Here is a 21,436-nt window from a genome sequence, read left to right on the forward strand (position 1 = left end):
ATGGCGGGCGAGGGGCGGCGGGGGGAGCCGGTGGGGGAAGGATGGGCGATATACGTCACGCCCAGGGCCCCCCTTCGGGAGGGGAGGCGCCGGCTCCTTTCTCAAAATGGCAGCGGCAGTCAGGCGCCTGCGTACGGTACGCCTTCTCAGTTACGCCACGGCCGGCGGGAAGTGAGGTTCTCAGAGGAACCGCCAGAAGTGTACGGCGACTTCATGCCCCGGGTGAGCAGGGAAACGTCCCCGGTAGGAAAACGAATCCCGCCAGAAGAGTTCCGGTCTGACTTTGAGAAAGAGGAAACGAAAGAAAGCGTGTACTACCTTCGATCTCGGCCGCCGAGACAGCCGCGAGCCCAGAAAGCCACGGAAATGAAGACGCGGAGATCTAATCGCCTACAGCAGCAGTCAGAGCAGTCTTTACTACAGCCGTCTCCGGTTATGACTAGGAGAGGGTTGCGGGACTCGCATTCCTCCGAAGGTGAGCACCGTGGAGGGAAGGTACGGCCGCTAGCGGGAGAGCGTGTGCGGCGCCGGGGTGCGCGCCTGGGGCGGGTGTGCGCCGCCGCCGAGTTCCTCCGGGCGGCACTCCGGTGGCTCCTCTGTCTCCGCTATGCGTGAGTCCCCGTGCAGAGTCCGCCCCGGTACGCAGGGGTGGAGGGGAGCTTGCTGGGGACCGGCGCCGGCGAGAGGGCGGGAAAGGAGGCCGCTGGGGCCAAACCGAGGAGCTGCAGCCCATCCGAGGGCATCAACTTAGGACAGTCAAGGTTGCTTTTCCAGTAGGCTTCCACAAGGGGACGAGGACTCAGGCTGCAGTTGAGACCCCGAATCATTGCTGTCGCAGTTTCATTTCGAGCCCCCTCTGTCCTACATGTGTTTCTACCCAAGCCGCTTCCATTTCCTCCTTGAGCTGTCAGAGGCCTGAAAATCCCCAACCTAGGATCTTGACTCTAGTCTGCACTTCCAGTCATTTTTCATCCTCATCCTGGTAAGAAGGGGAATGTAGGAGAGCGTAGGTGATGCTGTGGCTAACGCAGTTGCCACCCACATCCTGACACCTAAATACGGTAAGTTACCCAGATCTGAAGCTTCCCGGTGTCTGATGAAGCTGAGCTCAAATATGCTGGTCTCTGACTGGCAAAACAAGAGTATTAATTAGGAAATCCTCTGCTAGACGGGCCAATATGCTGCTAGTATGAGTTTTGGGGGGGGGTGTAAAAAAAACCCCCCTAAAACACCCAGTAACCTCTGCAGTTACAAAAAGTCAAAGAAAGGTAGTGTTGTATGGCATGCATACAACAAGGTGGTGTATGTATGGTATAAGAGGGGAGAGGGGAAGGTAAAGGTAAAGAGAATCAGACAGCTGGCAGGACAGCAAATCCTGACACTCCCGAGACTACATCTTTCAGACAGATTTTTACCAGTTACAATAGTGCAAAAAACGGGTTGCTCATACATTTATTTCCTGGTTTCTTAAATGACAAAAAAATCCCTTTAGTATGGTTAGCAAGTTCATGTCTGCAACTTAACTATTTCAAGGATGTTTACAGATACGTGAAAGGGGAAATATACAGCAGATGTTACTAAGGGAAAACAGGTGAATTTGTTTAGTCCAGGTTAGTGGGCTATGGAAGTGTAAAAGAGGCATACCATAAATTCTTATTCCTTTGGTTTTTGGCACTTCGGCTTTTTTAAGGTATTAATAATGTGACTTGACGGCTCACAACAACACTAAATATACATAATAAAGGGGCTTTACTAGCAAGGTGCTTGAAACTCAGAAGCTGCGAGTGGAGATCTTTGTAAACTGGCATTTTTTAAATTTGTGGTAGGACTTTAGAATCGGTTAACTACTCAACAGCTATTCAACATGGCTGAATGCTTTACTCTAAAACAGTATCATTTTAGGTGAATCACAATTGGATCCATTCTCTTAACCTATTCTCCCCCACCCTGCCCCCCCAGGCAGTTAACACTAAATCACAGGTAAAGTTTCATGTTCGCTTCCGATACTCATGAAGCAAAAAAAATCAACTGAGTCACAATAGGATGACACAGTGGTAGATGTTGATGGATGTGAAGAGTCAGTGTATTTTCAGCTTAGACTACCTGCTGACACGTGAAATGCTGACACATTTAAAGAGTTGATTTTGGAAGTTTCGTTTTGAAAATCAGCAAGTGGAACTAATATATATGTTGGTTTCATCTCTTAAGATTATAAACTTTATGAAGAAAGCACTTCAGTATTTATGCTGATTTTGTGTCTCCTTTAGTATTTAGGTGAAAGCTTGTACATGGTAGACAATGTAACTGTACAGTGTAACACTCTGTACAGAGTAACACTCAGACACTCACAAGCCTTTTTTAACTATTAAGGAATTTACTTCTGCTTTTCTAATTATCTAGAGAGCTCTGGTGGCTTAATGGTAAGGAGTTGTGCTGTCAACCCAAAGGCAAGCTGTTGGAATCTACCAGCTGCACCACAGGATGATGGGCCATCTCCTCTCCTGTGATTTACTGCCTCTGAAAACCTGTGGGAGGGTCAGCTGTGGGTCTTTTCCTAGTCCAAGGTGCACAATAACATAAGGATCTAAGCATTCTTCGTCTTTATCCGTTCTTCTACAGTATTTCTTATGATCTTAGCCTTATGGGATTTTTTTTTTCCTCTGAAAAAAATTTTTGTTGTCATAAAGTGTCAGTGGTGAATCGTTTATTTTTACAATTTGGTGAATTAGCTTATTTTTAAAAATATTGTACTCTCAGGAAAAATTGTATAGCCAGTTGTTGTATACTGTCAAGTCAAAACCAATCCATAGCAGGCCCTGCAGTGAGTTTTAATTATATGAGAGGAAGTTGCACACAATTCTTCCTCAGAGCAGCTTGTACCTTGTACCTTGGGGATTGCAGTGCAGCTTCTTACCACTAGGCCGCCAGACCTCCCTAGATCCTTATAGATGTAAGAAAGCAGAAGTAAATGCCTTAGTTAACAAAAGCCAAGGGGCATGTTGTTAGGTTCACATTTAACCATTTCAGTATATATCATGAATTGATACTGGTTAAACTTTTCACAATATCAGCATTCTCTTTAGTTTGAGTTACTGTTTACTTTAATCTGGTTCCTTGTCTCATCTTTGATCTGTGGTCAAGGTTAACTTTAGTTCTCACTTACATGATTGTTTAGAAAAGTACAGTACACGCAGGCTAATATTATTTCTTTTAGGAACCCCTCTGTCTTTTGACTGATAGGGGACCTCTAACATGACTTCCAAGTTTATGCTGGAAAAGCTAGAGGCTTAGAGAAAGAGAGAAGACCCTCAGCAAGACAGAGTGACACAGTAACTGTAACTGTGGACTTCAGTGTGTCAGAGATGAGGATGGTGCAGGGTGGGCAGGTTTCTGAGCTGTTGATCATAGGGTCACTATGGGTCGTAGTTGACTCAGCTGCACATAACAATAACATATTAGTAATGTAAGAGTTTCTCACATTTCTCCTGATCAAATAGACCCTTTTTAAAAAAAAACATTTGAATTTTGTTCAGCATTTTCTTCCCAGTCTATCTGGATCATTTATTGTGTCCCTGATCTGAACCTAGCAACATGTTCTTCTGTTTTCAAGGTAATTAGGCTATGGTTCGGGTGAGACTGTTGATCCTCTAAGTTAGTTTCTTCTTTGACTCTTTGGTTTCCTCCTTTCTCTTTTATTACGGATGTGTAGAGACCCAGTAAGTAGATCTTAGATGACAGCTTGCAAACTTTTTAAGACACTACTCACCAAACTAGTTTGTAGAACATGATGAGCAATGTTATGCTAATTGACCAGGTTGTCCCCAACACTATGATCCTTGGTCCTCAACAACCCAGTAACCCTGTCCCAAGAGGTCCTTAGTTGTATCTGGGTGTATTCATGTGCTTTTAGGGAGTCCTGGTGGCCTAGTGCTAAGAATCTGCCCTACCATTCTGAAGGCACACAGTTCTAATCCACCAGCTGCTCTGTGGGAGAAGGATGGGCAGTCTCCCTTGCAGTTACTGCCTCTTGGAAACCTGCTGAAGGTCAGCTAGGGGTCAGTTCAGACTCAGTGATACACAGTAACAACAAACATGCTTTATTTTGTTTGTGGATATATATGTAGCATACACAAGAATAACTAATTTAGGCCTAAAGTTTTAGTAAACTTAATTACATGTTTCCAGTAGAGGTCTGTTACTTGAATTTCCACTTATATATTGCTCCTAATTTGTGTAATCTGTACCATGATTTCCTAAATTACATATTCTGAATTTTAACTCTGGCTGTATTTATTCTTTAGAGGATGAGCTGTCTTCACAAAGCACCCTAAGCCAACAAGTCACAAAGAAAACTGTCAGAGCACAGGTTCCAGGTAAAAGTGGTTAATTTGTTTTGTTTTCTCCTTAACTTCCTTCCTTTTTTAATGTATACAGACTCACTAAAGATAACAAAAGGACTTCATTCAAACATTTAATGACTCTTTTTAATAACTTTATTTGGCCATACAGGCACAAGTCAAGAAAAGATGGTGGTATGTTAACTGAGCCTCACAGGCTTACAGAATTGGTATTATACCCCTATTAGGTGAAAAATGGAGCTCAGTCTAAGACTCTTCCCTTAGATCACATGATACGTAGTTAAGCTAAAATTCAGGTCCAGATTTTTTTTCTTCAGAGCACCTTTATGGTTTGTAGTTCCTCACTCTTATCTATGTAACAGCTACTTAATAACAATTAAGTAAATGAATATACCTCACTGCTATCCTTTTCAACTAGATAGTCCCATCTTGTCAGTTTCATGCTATATTTTATTGAATTTAAGATGCCCTCTCTCATAAGATAAACTGTTAATTTATTTACTGACTGGAAGTTGGGGGGGAAATGCTGCCAATTAAATTGCAATTTGCCATAGATTATAAAGTAAGTAAGGAGTCCCTGTGGTTAAGTGCTCGGTTGCCAGATAAAAAGTTAGCAGTTTGAACTCACCAGCCAGTCTACAGGAAATAGATGTGACAATATGCTTCTGTAAAGATTTATTAATGTAGAAATCTATGGGTCAGTCATACTCTGCCCTACAGGATCACAATGATGTTAATATTTAAAAACAAATTTGCAATAAGTTATCCAACTTACTTGCAATAAGTTGAATCAGTGTAACATGGGAGTTGTTGTTAAGTGCCCACCAGTCAGAGCTGACTCATATCTGACCCTTTAGTGGGTTTTCAGAGACTATAAATCAAGTGGGAGAAGACTGCCCATCTTTCTCCCAAGGAACAGTCAATAATAAACTGGAGCTATGTCCCTGTGGGTGGGCAGCACAATTCCTTACCCACTAGGCCACCAGAGCTCCCTTGACAGGCTGCATTTAGCAGTCTACTCATTATAAAAATGGTTTATTCTGAAAACCAAGAGAAATATTAAATTTATTTACCTTGTCAATGCTTAGTATTCTTTGGATTTTAGTTCCATTTTCTTTTTTTCTTAGAACGTCCTACAACAGCAAATTATTATAGCTAATGAAACAAGTCATTTCTGACTTTTGTTGTTTACTTGCTTTTTTATTTTTACCTAAATCTTACCTTAATTTTTTTTTATCCATTCCATTTAGTAAGGTTATGCTTTATAATTTGAGCTATGCCATTTTCTATTTAAAGTGAAGTAGATTTGGCTTGGAGAGCTCTGGTTGCCTACCTACTCTAGAGGGAGTTACTTGCATTTTTAAACTAAGGGTCACGACTCTCTGGTGGTTCAAATCTACCAACAGCCCTTGAGGAGAAAGGTGGACAGACAATCTGCAGTTTACAGCCTGTGAAACTCCCTGGAGGGTCAGCTGTCAGTCTGTTCTGACTTGTTTGAGTTGAGTCTATCTGACTTGGCCCTGGTGACGTAGTCCGTAGGAAACTGCTACTAACCCAGAGGCCACACTTGCCTGGTGTTTCCCATCTACTAGTGACTCTGGGAGAAAGGTGGGCAGTCTCCTCCTGTGTGATTTACAGCCGCTGAAAAGGCACTGACAGGTCAGCGAGTTGATTCCAACTCCATGGCAATGAGGGTAATTTCTTGTTTGTTTGGTTTTTCCTCCCTGATACCTGGTCTAATTCAGTTCTAAATAAATGCACCTTTCTGTTTAACTCCTTGACAATTTTAGAAAAATACTTGGGCATTGTATGCTCCAGTGAGATTTCCTAAGACATTTGAAAGAATTTTAATCTTGAGATTTTATTTACAGTACATTTCATTGTATGCTTCATACCTGGAGAAGCAAAAGAACTCATTTTAAAAATCTAGAGTCTATTTGTAAAAATAAGGAGTTAAAGAAGTTGTTAGAATAAAGACTGGACACCAGCCTATACACCATTATAAAACTGATGATAATCTTGGACAGTCATTTGGAGTTCCAATTAGACCTGTGTTTCATTTCTTATGAGTAGATGCATGGTTAGATAATGTTGTAGAAAAAACATTGGGTTTTGGCAACTCATTTACCCACCCTGACCTTCAGCCCTTTATGCTATCTCCCCTGTCTGTTTCACTATGGATATGAGATGTTTGTTGTTGTTAGTTACTGTTTAGTTGGAAAGGACCCATAGCTGACCTTGCAGTAAGTTTTTGGAGGTAGTAAATCCCATGGGAGGAGATTGATTGTCCATCTTTTTCCAGTGGAGCAGCTGGTGAATTTGAACTGAGAGTGTCCTTGGGTTGACAGCGCTACTTCTTACCTGTAGACACCAGAGAAAGGGTAAAATGGGCTGATACAGAACATTTTACTCTCCTGGCACTTTACAAGAGAGTACATTTTCTATATCCTGTACTTAAGATGTGTAATAAGATTTTCAGTAAGTATTTTTGTACAAATACATTGATATTCTTTGAAGGTATCTCTCTTCAGATACAGTAAAGGGAAATTGGTTGACTGCAAAAATAGATAATATGAAATCATTGTAATGGGGTGAGCCAACAATAGCTAGTACAGAATGTGATTTTTGCAGTTCTCATACAGACTTGAAAATATAATGCTTTTATATACTAACAAAAGATAATCCATATTTAGCTATATATTGAGTTTTAGAATATGTTTTGTGAGACTCTTAATCACTGGTACTCTAAGCTGGCATGAAAACTAATCCTATCTAATTTAAAATTAGAGTTTGCTTTTTCTGGCTAGACAGTGTCATTAGTGGTAGCGATGGTGTATGTTGATTCTCCCAAAATTGAGTGTAAGATTGAAATATTAATTAATATTGAAATCATTAATAATGAAACATCAATGATTTGTAATGTTAAGCCACAAATGAAAATGATCATTGAGTTGATGGTGCATTATAAAATTTGGCTCTTAACTGATAAATTGAAACTTCTCTTTCCTTTTAAAACAGTATATATATATAGTTTTATTTTATTTTGTTTTATTTTGTGTTGTGTTTTATTTTATTATTTTGTGTACCATCAAATTGGATCTGACTGCTGCAAGAGGAGATTGTCCCTCCTTCTTCTCCAGGAGAGCATCTGGTGGATTTGAACTGCCTGCCTTAGGGATTGCAGTGCAGATTCTTGCCACTAGGCCACCAGAGCTCCCTTAAAACAGTATATTCTATTGAGAAAAATTGTGAATTTCTCCAACCAGATCATAAACATTCTATGGCAGGAGGCCAGTCCCTCATTCATTGTAGTATTCCTTCATCTCACATCATAAAAAGATCAGTAAACTTCTGTGGGGCAAATAAAGGAATGGCTGTATATTCAACTCATACATTCACTATTTTGTATTCTTTTAAATGTTTTCTCTTCCTCTATTAGTGTTGAGTGAAGACCCTGTACTTAGTCTGCGTAGACCTCCTTTAAGAAACTCAAGATCAGGTAAGAGATTACTTTGTCTACTAGTTTAATTTTTCATAAATATAATTTTATTCTTAAATAAGATATTATATGCATTTATATGGTTCAGAGTTCATAAGTTTTGCCAGCTGTCCAGTGAAAATTCTCCCCACCACTGCTGTTCTTTGGATACCCAGTCTCCTCAGGGTTATCAATACAGCTCCGTTATTATACTTTTGTCCTGTAATATTATAAGAAGATAAAAGAAAATTAATGTATCCATTACCTTTTTAATTCAAATTGCAACGTGATAAATTCTCATATGCTCTTTCCTAATGTTTGAGGGGCTTTTTGTGTTAGTCTTATCTAGTGTATTTTTTTTTAAATTTTTTCCATATCTACATTGTGATATCTTTCCACCTCAAAAAAGATTTCCTCATTCATTTTTTTCCTTTTTATTGTAATTTGAATGAAAGATTACAAAGCAAATTGATTTCCCACTCTATTTTCCCCCCACTCTAACTATTGATATGTATTTTTGTTCTGTGACATTAATTACAATGCCAACAATATAATCATGTTTGTCCCACAGTCTCCCCGCGATTCTCATTTCCATTAATCCTTTCATCTTCCCCCTTACTGCCATCTGAGAGCTTCATCTTTGGGCAGGTGCTGCTATTCCGAGGAGTCAGTACCTCTGTGGTGTTACTGGTCATCATATAGACCTATCTGTTGTTTGCCCAAAAGTTGAGCCATATGGGTGAATTTTGTTACAAGTTGAAGGGTGACTGGAAGCCATAATCTCCAGGATTCCATCAGTCTCTCCCAGACTTTTAAGCTTGGCCATTTTTAGGGTCTTGAGTTTTATTCCACATTTCCCTCCATTCTAGGACCTCCTACTATGATCCCTCTTAAGCTGGTCAGCAGTGGTAGCCAGGTATCACCCACATTCTTCTGGTGGCACAGTTCTAGAAGTGGTGGTGGACATAACCCGTTAGTCGTTTGGACTCTTGTTTCAGTACATACGACCCTGAGGCCTAGCTTCTCATTCCCTCCAGGTGCTTGATAATGGTGATTAAGACACTGTAACTTTGCCCCAGTTGGCTTTTTCATATATATGGATATATTTACAGGATATACTCATATGGTTCTTTGTGTACATGGATACATTTTAAGCATGTACTACTATGAGCATAGAAATAACATCTCCCAAACGTTTTCACCTGTACGTATTTGCTCTTTCTTTTCTTTTTTTTAATTTATTTATTCTTCTTGCCTGTCTGTTTACCTATCTGTTTGTAGATTGACCATTGTTATTTCTAACATTTTGCAATTTCCTATGTAATACTATTTACCTTTGTTGACTGTATTTTTTGTACAACTCTACGTATCTTTGTTTCCATTAGTCGGTTTGTGATAATCATCCCCTTATTATATATTGCCTTTCCTGGATATGAACCTTTCTTGTTAGCTTTTTGTAATAGTTGAGTTATACAGTATTTGTCTTTTTGTGACTGGCTCATTTCTCTCAGCTTAATATCGTCTAGATTTGTCCATGTTGTACAGTGCTTTGTGACTTCTTCATTTTTTAATATTGTGTAATACCCCACAATATTGTGTAATAATTCATTTTTCTTTAATATTTTGTAATACTGTATTCTTAAATACAGTGTATAGTGTATTTCTTCATCCATTGATGGACACATGGGTAGTTCCCATTTCTTTCCTTTTGTAAATGATGCTTCAGTGAATGTGAGCGTGCATGTATCTGTTCATGTCTCAGCTCTTCTTTCTTTAGGCTTTATGCCTAGCAGGGGGATTGCTGCCTCAAATATTATTTCTGTTTTCAACCTTTTAAGGAAGTACTAAATTGCTTTCTACAGTGTTTACAGCATTTCACAATCTCACCAGCAATGTATGAAAGTTCTAATATCTCACACCCCAGCATTTTTTTTATTTGATATTAGACCTTATTGACTAGAATTTCATTGAAAATTGCATCTGTGTTCATAAGGACTATTGATATGAAAAAAAATTTTAGCGTTATATTTGCCTGTCTTTGGTATCAAGGTTAGGCTTGCTTCAGAGAATAAATTTGAGAGTGTTTAATCTTTTTTCTATATTCTAAAATGGTTTGAATGGAATTATTGTTGTTGTTATGTGCCGTTGAGTTGCCTACGACTCATAACGACCCTATGTACAGTAGCCCTAAACTCTGCCCTATCCTGTGCCAATCTCACCATCTCTGACACACCTGCCCCCATTATTATCCCAGTCACTGCATCAATCCATCTCAAGGGTCTTCCTGTCCTGCGTTGTCCCTCCACCCTCCCAAACATGACGTGCCTCCATGTCCAAAGTATGTCAGATGAAGCTTGAGAATCCTTGCCTCCAGGGAGCAGCCTGGCTTCACCCTCTGCAGGACAAACCTGTTTGTTTTCCTAGCAGTCTATGGTCCAATATGGTTCAGTACTCTTCTCCAACACCACAGCTCAAAGGCATCAATTCTCCTTCTGTCATCCCTAGTCATCATCCAGCTCTCTGATGCATAGCAAGTGATTGCAAAGACCATGGCCTGTATCAGGCGCACCTTAGTCTCCAAACTGACATCCTTGCACTTCAGCACTTTAGAGAGGTCTCTAATTGCAGACTTTCCCGTCACAATCCGTCTTTTAATTTCCTGCCTGCTGGTGCCAAAAGTGTTGCCTGTGGATCCAAGCAAACAAAAACTGTGAACAATCTCAATCTTATTGCAAGAAAAATTCTAGTAAAATTTCTAGTAAAGATAGTTGTTTTTTGTTTTTTTTTTTGATAGAGTGATTTTACGTTAAAGTCAAGGTCTTTTTATTCTTTTCAACATAATGTTAATGAGAAATTCAAAATGAGGATTTGTGGCTCTGAATTTAAAAATTTTTCTATCCCATGTACATTTCCTTTTCACTAAAAACTTGGAAAATAATTACCCCTAAGTTAATTTTGTGACTGTGATAGAAAACCAGATTATTAATCTGTTATTAATAGATTATTGACTACTACTTCATTTTCGATGGTTAATTACCCTTTAACAATGTCATAGGAACTAAAAAGGAGTTTTATTTCTTTTCTATTTAATTAGTGTTTAATTTATATTTCATTTATTTTTTTAATTTTGTCAATCATTCTGTTTAAAAATCGTATCAATTTTAAAAACAGCCATTCTTCATTAGTCTACAGTGGTAAAGGTCTGTTATGGCTTTGCTGAAGGCCCTGTGGTAAAGGATGTGATGATGCATTTCCTTTACAGCTCTAATCATTTTCTTGCTATCTCTCTTGCAGATTCATCATACCAAACAAATGGAAATTCTAAAATGAGTGAATTAGGTTTGTTTATCTATAATTCTTATTAGGTTTTCTTTGAGGGTCCTGACTATTACTAGAATATAAGAATACACGTGTTTGGGTCACTGACTTGATAATATTTCATTGTTCATTATCTTAGCATGTAGCACTCTGTCCATATGACCACAACTTTTCTTATTAATCTTTTTTAAAAATATGTATGAATTTATGTCTTAAGTTATAGTATTGTTGAAATGGACTTTTAAAAAACCAAAACAAAACACACTAACTCAGTTGCTCTTGAGTTGGTCTACTTGATATCCACCCTCTAGATAGTAGAACCACGCCATGGGGTTTCCAGGGTTGTTAATCTTCTAGAAGCAGACTGACCCCTCTTTCTACCACACAGCAGCAGCTAGTGGGTTTGAACCACCATAATTTTGCATAGAAGATGAGCATTTGCTGTACCACCAGGGCTCATTTAAAATTTATATAAATCTAAAAACCTCACTAGTCATCAGTTGATTATGGATCCTGGCCATCTTCTGTCATGTTTGTGAAGCTGTAAATCTTATTGGGAAGAGAATTCCTCATCTATCTCCATGAAGCAGCCTAACAGTTACCCCACTATGCCACAGAAACCCAACAAACTCAGATTTTCTGCCATCATATCAGTTCTGACTCATGATGACCTTCCATTAGATTTCTGAGGCTGAAAATCCCAACAGAAGACTGCCAGTCTGTCTCCCGTGGAGTACTGGCGGGTTTGAATCATCAAAGTCAAAGCCTTTTAGTGAACTGTGAAGGTCTCTGTAGACTGCGACACCAGAACTCCTCCGTTCCATTACCAGCCATGAGTAAAAAAAAAAGAGTCAAGCAAGGGCGTGTGATTACAAATCTATTTTGGCTCTTATCAGGCTTCGTTAAATTCATACTATTAAGAGAAAGAAAATAATAATTTGAGAGGTTTGAAAAAAACAGGACAGACATTCTCTGTCATTTAATGTAGTTACTTAACTGGGTTAAATACTTTTTAGAGTTTGCATTGGTACAGGACATGAGTAATAAAAGTCTGGGTTAAGTGAATGTACATTGATTGTGGTTAGACACAATTTTTCAGTTTGAGGCCTTTTCTAAATTTGGAAATGAGTCTAAAGAGGAAAGTGTCCTTTTCATTTATAAAAAGTTGCAACTTCCTTTATGAAATTCATCTTTCACGTAAGCTCATGCCAATTTCTTTAAAGACTTCAGAATTTATGTCTGAGTTTTAAAAACACCTTGTAGAACATAGCTTATTATGTATTCTTTTTACCTATCAGAGTTTCTCAATTTAGTTTTTTAATTTTATGTCATAGGTTATTAATTGGAAGAGAACGTAGAGCTGAAATGTACTAAGAAATCATTTTTATGTGTACTCCACAACAAAAATTGTTTTATAAAACTTCATCCCTCTTGCGAAATTTCTGTGGCATTAATTCAGAGAATATTGCTGTTGTGTGCTGTCAACTACAATAGACTCAATAGCTGATCCTCCCGTGAGTTGTCAGAGGCAGTAAATCACATGGGAGAAGATTGCCCATCTTTCTCCTGCAGAGCAGCTGGTGGATTTGAACCACATATCTTTGGCACCTATGCTTACAGTTTATCTTGAGAATTTTAATAATCTAACAAGGATGTTGTTGTTAAGTGCTGTTGAGTCACAGGCAACTCATAGCCACCCTATGAAAGAAAGTCCTGGACTCCTCCTGTATAACTTTCATCCTTTCTCCAGGTTCATAGGATTTTCAAAGGCAAGCTGTTATGGAAGTGAATCCCACTCCTGTTTCCAAGCTTGTTTTAATCGGGGAGCTTCACCAAACACTGTCCACCATGGGTAACAGTATTCGGCTTCACTATCCTGAACTATACATGGGACTTTGGGGGTTTCCCCCCCCTTAAAACAAAAAGGGACTAGAATCACGGAACTTTCTATTTCCTGAGAACAGAAAAATAATAATTAGCATTCAACCTCTACTGACAGTTATAAATGATCTATTCTTACAATGAACAGAAAGGCCTTTTCCCTAATCAGTTGAGGGAGTTGGAAAAGTTAAACTTCAATATCACAGTTTTATTGTGTGTTTGTTAAGGAGCCCTGATGACATGGCACATAGCATTATTAGGCTGAAAACTGAAAAATTAGTCCTTAAAATCCACCAACCACTTTTCCCTGATGAAGGATCCCTTAGCCGTCCAAACTGACTCCACAGCAGTGGGTTTATATGATTGTTAAAGTCACAGTTCTTATAAGTACTCAGATATTTTTTTTTTATTATTAAGATATTTTGCTCCAAGTAGTGTTTTAATTTCTCAAAACCTCTGCATGTTGTTGTTGTGATGTACCACTGAGTTGAAAACAGCAATAGCTGACTCTCCGATGGGTTTTCAGAGGCAGTAAATTGCACGGGAGGCGATTGTGCCTCCTTCTCCTGTAGAGCAGCTGGTGGATTCAAACTGTGTGCCTTTGGGATTACAGCACTACTTTTTACCATTTGGCCACCAATGAATTAATATTTTTTAAAAGTACTTAGCTGTCTACATGTTAGCTGCCATAAAGTTTAAAATAAAAGAAGCGGAATAACAAAGTGAAAAATAAAACTTGAGTAGTCATAGATGCTGCTGATTCATTGTTAGATTCCATTATCTTTTTTTAAAATAAAATTTATTTTAATTGTGATTTTAATGGACATTTACAGAGACATTAGATTTTTATTCATTCATTGTTGCACAGTTACCTACCTTCCCCGCCCCCCAGTCCTTTTTGCAATGATATGCCTGTTATTCTGGACTGTTGTACATATAATGCCTAGTCATATATTCTCTTTAAATAGTTCTTTCCTTCATCTGTTGTAATGCAATGGTCTTTTTCTATCCACTATTAACCTATTCTCCTAACACCCCATGTCCAGCCTGCTTTATAACAGTGGTGCTATGTTCTCTTTATGGTCTTTGCCTCTTGGGTTAAAAAGAGAAAGACAAATGACTCTTGAGGTCCAAAATCTTCCAAAAACCCACTGACGGGTCAGCTCTTGAGTAGGCACTGATTTAATAGCAATAGTAATGAGTGAGACTTAGAAACTTTTGAGTCTATGCTAGAGATGAGGTATGAAAAATATAAAGAAAATATATGTGAAACCTAATTATTGAGCAATCAAATCAGAATTTTTTTTCTTAAATTACTAAATAATGCTCTTTATCATAGCTTGAGAATATTGGTAAAAACATTAATTTATAATTTTAAACTCTGTGATCATAAAATCTACTCATTCATTGAGCATTTATGTTTAACCATGTTCTACACCAGTGAAGGAATTCTAGAGATGTGGTGGTTAAGCCTTTGGCTACTACCAAAAAATCAGCAGTCGAGCCCATCAGCCACTCCTTGGGAGAAAATATCTAGTCACTCATCTGTTTTCATAAAGATTACAGCTGGGAGACACCATGGTATACTGTCATACATGATCTCATGAGTCAGAAGCTATTCAGCAGGTATGCACTTTTTCATCAGACTCAACATGACTCAGCAGCAGCAACACATGTTGGTGACTGGCCTTGGTGCTAGGACCATAGAGCCATGGAGTTTTCCGTCTCTACATTTTAGAAGTAACTGATCTAATAGAGAACAAAAATAAGTCTAAAAAAAAAAATAATCATCTTGTGATAACTGCTAAGATGGCATATGCCATTTACATGGTGCCCGGAGGAGAAGTACTTTATTTCTGTGTAGGAAAGATCAGGAAGGTTTTATAAAGGGAGATGACACTTTAATTGAATTTTAAAAAATTAGTAGATGGCAAAGTGGGAAAGAACTCTCTAATACTACAGTTTGCCTTACAATAAACATCTTTTTTAAGTTGAGCTCTGGTGGCTTAGTGGTAAGGAGATGTGTTGCTAGCTGAAAGGCTTGTAGTTTGAATCCACTAGTTGCTTCTTGTGGGAAAGATGGGCAATCTATAATGTGACTTAACTGCCTCTGAAAACCTTCTGGAGGGTCAGCTAAGAGTCACTTCCAACTCAATGGTACATAACAATGTAACAAGAAATTAAACGCCTTTACATTAGAGACTGCAGTCCCACATTAACAGTGAGTCTTGAGTGTCCTTATGTTAAATTTTTAGAATGACATTCTGAATCAGTAATTTGTTTGTTTGGTTTTTTTTTTCCTTTATTTGCCAGAATGTAAACCATACAATTTAAAATGTATACATGGCCAAGATATTGGATAACCTTATTCAGTGATAATTATTTGTCAGGTTTACAAAACTTATTACTTAAAAAGTCTAGTTCATAAGATATTACAGGACTATGAGGCATAATACTGTGATTGTTTTGAATTTTTGTTTAATGATGGAATGAAGGCATTTTACATTATGTCTTGAATACTGTTAATACACCTTAAACTTCAGAAGAAAGAGACTTTAGCTGCTAGATTAAAAGCTGTAAAGTGTTTAAATAAATGTAGAATCTATGATATTTAAGATATTTTTTTAATTATATTTTATTAATTTTCATAAACATTTACAGAGATTAAGATTTTTTTTAAATGGTAATCGTATATTGGAAGTAAAATGAACTAGACTGGTTAAAAATTAATTAAGTACCTCCCTATTCATGAAGGCATGTTCTTGGATTAGACAACTGAAAAAAAAAAGAAACTACTCTTAATCTAAGCAAATTGGTGTTTCAGGAATTGATTATTAAGTGAATTGACTTTAGGCAAATTGAGCTGGAGCTTTTGAAGTATAAAATAAAAATTTTGAAAGAAATACATTATGTAAAAGTTTAAAAAAATAATTTACTGTCTTTTTTTTCTGATAAGCTCAGTAAATTAATGTAATCTCATTATCCTTCTAGCTATTAATACATATGCTAAGACCATTTTAGTAGGCAGCATTGGTGGTTATAGTGGGAAGCATAGGTACCTTCTGAGGAACTGACCTAGATTTGACTCCTGGCAGTAGCCGTGGGTGACCTTTATAGGAGCTGGTGATGTAGTCCATAGGGAATTGCACTGCTAACCCAATGATGGTGCCTTTTTTGGCAGTTTGAGTCCACTGTCAGCTTCTTGGGAGAAAGGTGGGCTATCTTCTTCTGGGCAGATTTTGCAGCCTCCTGAAAACCCACTGGAAGGTGAGCTATGAGTTGGTTCCTACCCTATAGCAATGAGGGAGAAAATCAGTTCAGCCTTAAAGAAGTTTTACTTCTCCAAATAATTTTAAAAGAGTCAACTAATGCAATAGTGTAATATAAAAATATATTACAGCATGGGCATGAATGATAAAAAATATCAGTAAAAATCTATAAAATATAATAATCTATTACAAGTAAGTACTAGTAAAATAATTGTATTTCATGGCTTACACTTAAGAGCTGTTAAAATTTCCCACATTAGGACAGATTGAGCTCTCAACTTTCCCATTATTCTTCATTTATTTATTTGAAAAGAAATTATTGAATGCTTACTCTGTACTGTCATGAGCAAAACTGATGCAGTGGTGTGGTAGACAAGAAGTCAGAGAGCTATCTGTAGCCTTACCAGAGGGCTTTCTTAAGACTGTAGAATCAGATAATAGATGTTTTTGTTGTTTTAGCTCTTATTCATTTCTTTTTCAATTGTGATTTGAGTGAAAATAGAAAAAAATAAATTGGTTTTCTATATTACCATTCAGATGTTTTTGTTTTACAACATTTAAGTACAATAACCACAGTGTAACTACACTCTTTCCACTTCCTCTGAGTATCATTTTCTGTAATCCTTTCCTATCCTAGTTTCCTTCTGAGCATTCTACCTGAGAAAATACCCTTTTTTGTCTTAGGTGTTTGTACTTTCTGGAATTGTTGTTCACTTTATAAGACTATCGATTGTTTGGCTAAAAGTTGACCTGCATGTGAATTTTATTCCAGATTCAAAGACTCACTGAGGGCCAAAGTGTCAGGGGCTTCACCAATCTCTATTGAAACAATAATCCTGGCTATTTTTATATTTTGTTCTACATTTGTCACCCTCTCTGTCCTAGACCTTCTACTAGATCCCTTTTAAGTTGTTCAGCATCAATTGTTGGGCACCATCTAGTTCTTCTGGTCTCCGGGTTATGGTAGTTGAGAGTCTCATGGCCCATTAGTCTTTTAGACTAATTGTTTCTATGCAGTTTTATTTTTCTTCACTCTTCTTTGTTTCAGGGAACTAATATTTTCAATTGAAACAGTTCTTGGCAAGCTTTTTAGACCCTAATTGCTATTCACCAGAGTAGAACACAGAACGTTGTCAACTATGTTATACCAACTAACCTTAATACCCCTGAGATTATAGTCCTAACAGAAGATTTTTCTGAAAACCAAAAAGTAATGTGGAAATAATAATAACTAAAACATGACAATTGGCTTTTAAGAAAGCATTTTTCATTTTCAAGTTATCTGAATACCTGTATAAAATGAATAGAGCAAAACTACTATACCAGAAAGAGGTATTATGATAGTTTAGTGCTTTTAAAAAGTAAAAATGTCTTCTGTATGGATGACTAGTAGCATTTTTAAGGAACAACACTGAGATATAGTTTAATTTTTGGCTTTTTACTTGAGAAAGAGAAAATGAAAGGACAATCTGTTTAAGGACCCTAGATTAAAATAGCACATAATATACCAGATTCTGGCTTTTTTAAACTAAAAGGGTCTTATTGCTAATTTTCTGAGAGTGATGTTTTTCCCAGTAAAAATTTCACAGCTGTGTTTCAAAAACATTTGTTCTTCTCACCATCGAAAAGTTGAGTAGAACTCAGTTTGACTGGTATTATACCAATCTAATGAAACTGATTGGGCAACCAGCAACCTCCAGATTCTCCATTTGTTGTCAGATGAGCTTCCACACTAATTTCCCTTTTAAAAAATAGACGTTAAAATCAATAGTTTAGGCGAGCTCTGGTTTCCTAGTGGCAAGAAGCTGCACTGCAATCCCAGAGGAGAGCAGCTCAAATCCACCAGATGCTCTGGTGGAGAAGGAGGGACAGTCTCATCCTGTACCGTCAGATCCGATTTGACAGTACACACACAAAAATAAAATAAAAAAAAATCAATAGTTTAAAGTTAAAAAGGATGCAAAAATTGGCCTTGTTTAAATAATCTTTCACTCTCTCTTGCCTGTGCACCCTCTCATATTACTGTTGAGTCAGAACCAACTCACAACTGACCCTCCATGGGATTTCTGAGGCTGTACAGTGCATGGGAAGAGATTCTCCATCTCTCTTCCATAGAGCCACTGGTGGATTCCAGCTGCCTGAGAAGCATAGCCGTTGGGTTAACAGTGTAACTCCCTATGGATTGTGTCACCTGAGCTCCCCCAATCATGCTACTTCTCCACCAATGAGCATTCAGCAGTATCTTAACCCAATTGTACATTGCCTACATTTGAATTTATTTCCTTTTATTTAAATTTTCCCCCAGTGTATTTGTTTAAAATCGCTGTTTTTAAAGTTTATGTTTGCAACTCAAAAACAAAAAGACTTCAGGGTGGGGGTAAGACTGAGAAAAACTGGATAAATTGTGTATACTGCACTGAAACAGATGAAGGACTGAATAATTTAAAAGCGATGTATGATAGGGTCTTATGGTTATCATAAGAGTCCACAATTAAGGTTGTATAGTGGAATGTACTTGGGGTGGTGGGAGGGGTGCGGGGGGATTGTGTACCAGGGAGGGAGTCTTTCTTTTACTTTTGAAAGAGAGGAGCGAACTGGGGGGCTGGGGGAGAGGGCTGGGCGGGTAGAGAAGTACAGCAATGAATGAATGGAAATCCAAATTCTCTGTAAATGTTCATTAAAATTATTAAAATAAAGAAAGTCAGAAATACTATTTGACCTAGCAGTTCCACCAAAAATATACCCTAAAGAAACCAGAGCTTCCACCCAAACAGATATGTGCACACCCATGTTTATTGTTGTGTTATTCACAATAGCAAAGAAATATAAGCAACCCAAATGTCCATCAACAAATGAATGGATAAAAAAAGTTATAGTATATTCACACAATGGGCTACTATGCAACACTGAAAAGCAAGGAACTTGTAAAATATTGCACAACATGGGTGACCCTAGAGGACATTATACTGAGTGAAATATCTGTCACAAAAGGACTACTTAAGCACACTGTTGTAAAACAGTATTACAATGGGGTTTGGGGCAGAACTAAGAAATAATGGGTAAATAATGAATGCTGCATTGAAACGGATGAAGGAAATAACTGTTTAAAAAGGAATATATGTCACATATGTGAGCAGTGTTATTTCTTATGTGCTATATAAATAGTTGAAGGTTAATTAGCAGTATAACTAAGTAGTAATGCTGCCAGTCTCCTTCAAACAAATGCAAAAAAAAAAAAAAGGAATATATGATAAGGAATTACTTGTATGCCAACAGTCCAAAATAAGAGGTGCATAGCAATGTGGACTAAGGAGAGCAAGGGAGGGAAATATGCAACAATGAATGAATATTAAAAATAAATAAACTGGGGAGGTAGGTGGTAAATGTATAGCAATGAGTGAGTGAAAATTCAAATTTTCTGTAAATTTTCATTAAAATCACAATAAAAAAGAGAAAACAAAAAGACTGAAAACTCAATTAAAAATGGACAAAAGACATGTTTATTATATTTACCACAGTTTATCAAAGAGAATATTCAGTTGGCCTGCAAACACGTGAAAAGACATTCAGCCATTATACAAATCAAATTCTTGCTGCCAAGTCAGTTCCAATTCATCAGCCTTCCATCATGTTCCTACTACTGCAAATCCTTATGGTAGTAAACTGCCTGACTTCCTCAGAGCAGCTGATAGATTCAAACCACCAGCCTTTAGCAGTTCAACACATACTATGATACCAGGCCTCCTTACCCCTTAGAAAGCGACCCCTGAGGACAGTTAAGTGTTGGTAAGGTTATGGGGAAACTGCAACTGTTATCTAATGCTGGCGAGAATCTAAAATGGTGGTGTTGCTTTAGAAAACTATTAAGACAGTTGCTCAAAAAGTTTATCCCTTTTGTGACCCCTGGACCATACTATTCCCACCAGTATTTTCAGTGTCATACATTTCTTGGGAAGCTATTATCTCAGTTGCAGAACATGCTACTACATGGCAGAGACCTGTATAAGTGTATAAATTGTAAGAAACAGACCCTCAAGTTACTGTTCCTACCATCAGAGTCCACTTAGGCAAATATGTCCCATATATTAGTATCAAAATTTATGTTACCTCGGAACTAATTTTCCATTGACTTTAGCATACTTTCACCTTTTAAAAATATAGCCAAAATTTACTTCCAGTTTTTTTACAGTAGTCAAAACCAACCAAAATAGTTGTAATCATATGAATGGACAAGCAAAATGTGGCATATATACAATAGAAATATTGTAAAGTTGTTATGTGCTGTTAAGTCACCTGTGACTCATAGCAACCTGTACAATAGCTCTGAAGCCTGACCTGTCTTGAGCCAATCTCACTGACTCCAACATACTCCTAGTCACTGTATCAATCCATCTCACCTGGAGTCTTCTCTCCTACACTGTCCCTCCACACTTCCAAGCAAGGATTGGTCACTCCTGGCCACATGCCCAAAGTATGTAAGATGGACCTTCAAAATCCTAGCCTCCAAGGAGAAACTTGGTTTTACTCTAAGACAGACCTATTTGTTTTCCTGCCAGTTCATAGTATGTTCAAGACTCTTCTCCAGCACCACAACTCAAAGGCATCAATAATTATTCTATCATCCTTTGTCATTATCCAGCTCTCTGACACATAGCAAGTAATTGTGAAGACCATGGACTGCATTAAGCATACCTTAGGCTCTGGACTGACGTTGTTGCTTCTCAGTACTCTGGAAAGGACCCTGACAGTAGATTTACCTAATGCAATTAATGTTTTGATTTCCTGACTGCTGGTGCCAAAAGTATTGATTGATTGTGGAGCCAAGAAAGCTGTAACTCTTAACCTCAATCTCCTGTCCATCCATCATGGTGCTGCCAATTGGCCCATTTGTGAAAATCTTTGTCTTCTTGATGTTGAGCTTCATTCCATTCCATATTGCAGACTACAGTCCTTGACCTTCTGGAGCAAGTGCTTCAGGTCCTTCTCAGTTTTAGCAAGCAGAGTTGTGTCATCTGCATAATGTAGTAGAAGTGAAATTTCATCTGAAAAGAGAAGTAAATTTCTTTTTTTTTTAAATTTATTTTTCATTTCAATGAACATCTGCAGAGATTTTGGAATTCCATTCATTCATT

At 37.7% G+C, this 21,436-nt stretch overlaps 1 protein-coding gene across 1 annotated transcript in view; it reads left to right on the forward strand.

The window, feature by feature from the left end:
* The window catches only part of TOR1AIP1 (torsin A interacting protein 1), a 54,596-nt gene continuing 33,160 nt past the window's right edge, over positions 1–21,436 (forward strand). Inside the window, exons 1-3 of the mRNA XM_006887733.1 lie at positions 1–475; positions 4,302–4,373; positions 7,798–7,857. Of these exons, the coding sequence (XP_006887795.1) occupies positions 1–475; positions 4,302–4,373; positions 7,798–7,857 (607 nt within the window). The remainder of the gene's footprint in view (positions 476–4,301; positions 4,374–7,797; positions 7,858–21,436) is intronic.

The sequence above is a fragment of the Elephantulus edwardii genome, unplaced genomic scaffold, assembly GCF_000299155.1.
Source record: "Elephantulus edwardii isolate Elephantulus edwardi_28Jun2011 unplaced genomic scaffold, EleEdw1.0 scaffold00061, whole genome shotgun sequence".
In the NCBI taxonomy this organism is placed as follows: Eukaryota; Metazoa; Chordata; class Mammalia; order Macroscelidea; family Macroscelididae; genus Elephantulus; species Elephantulus edwardii.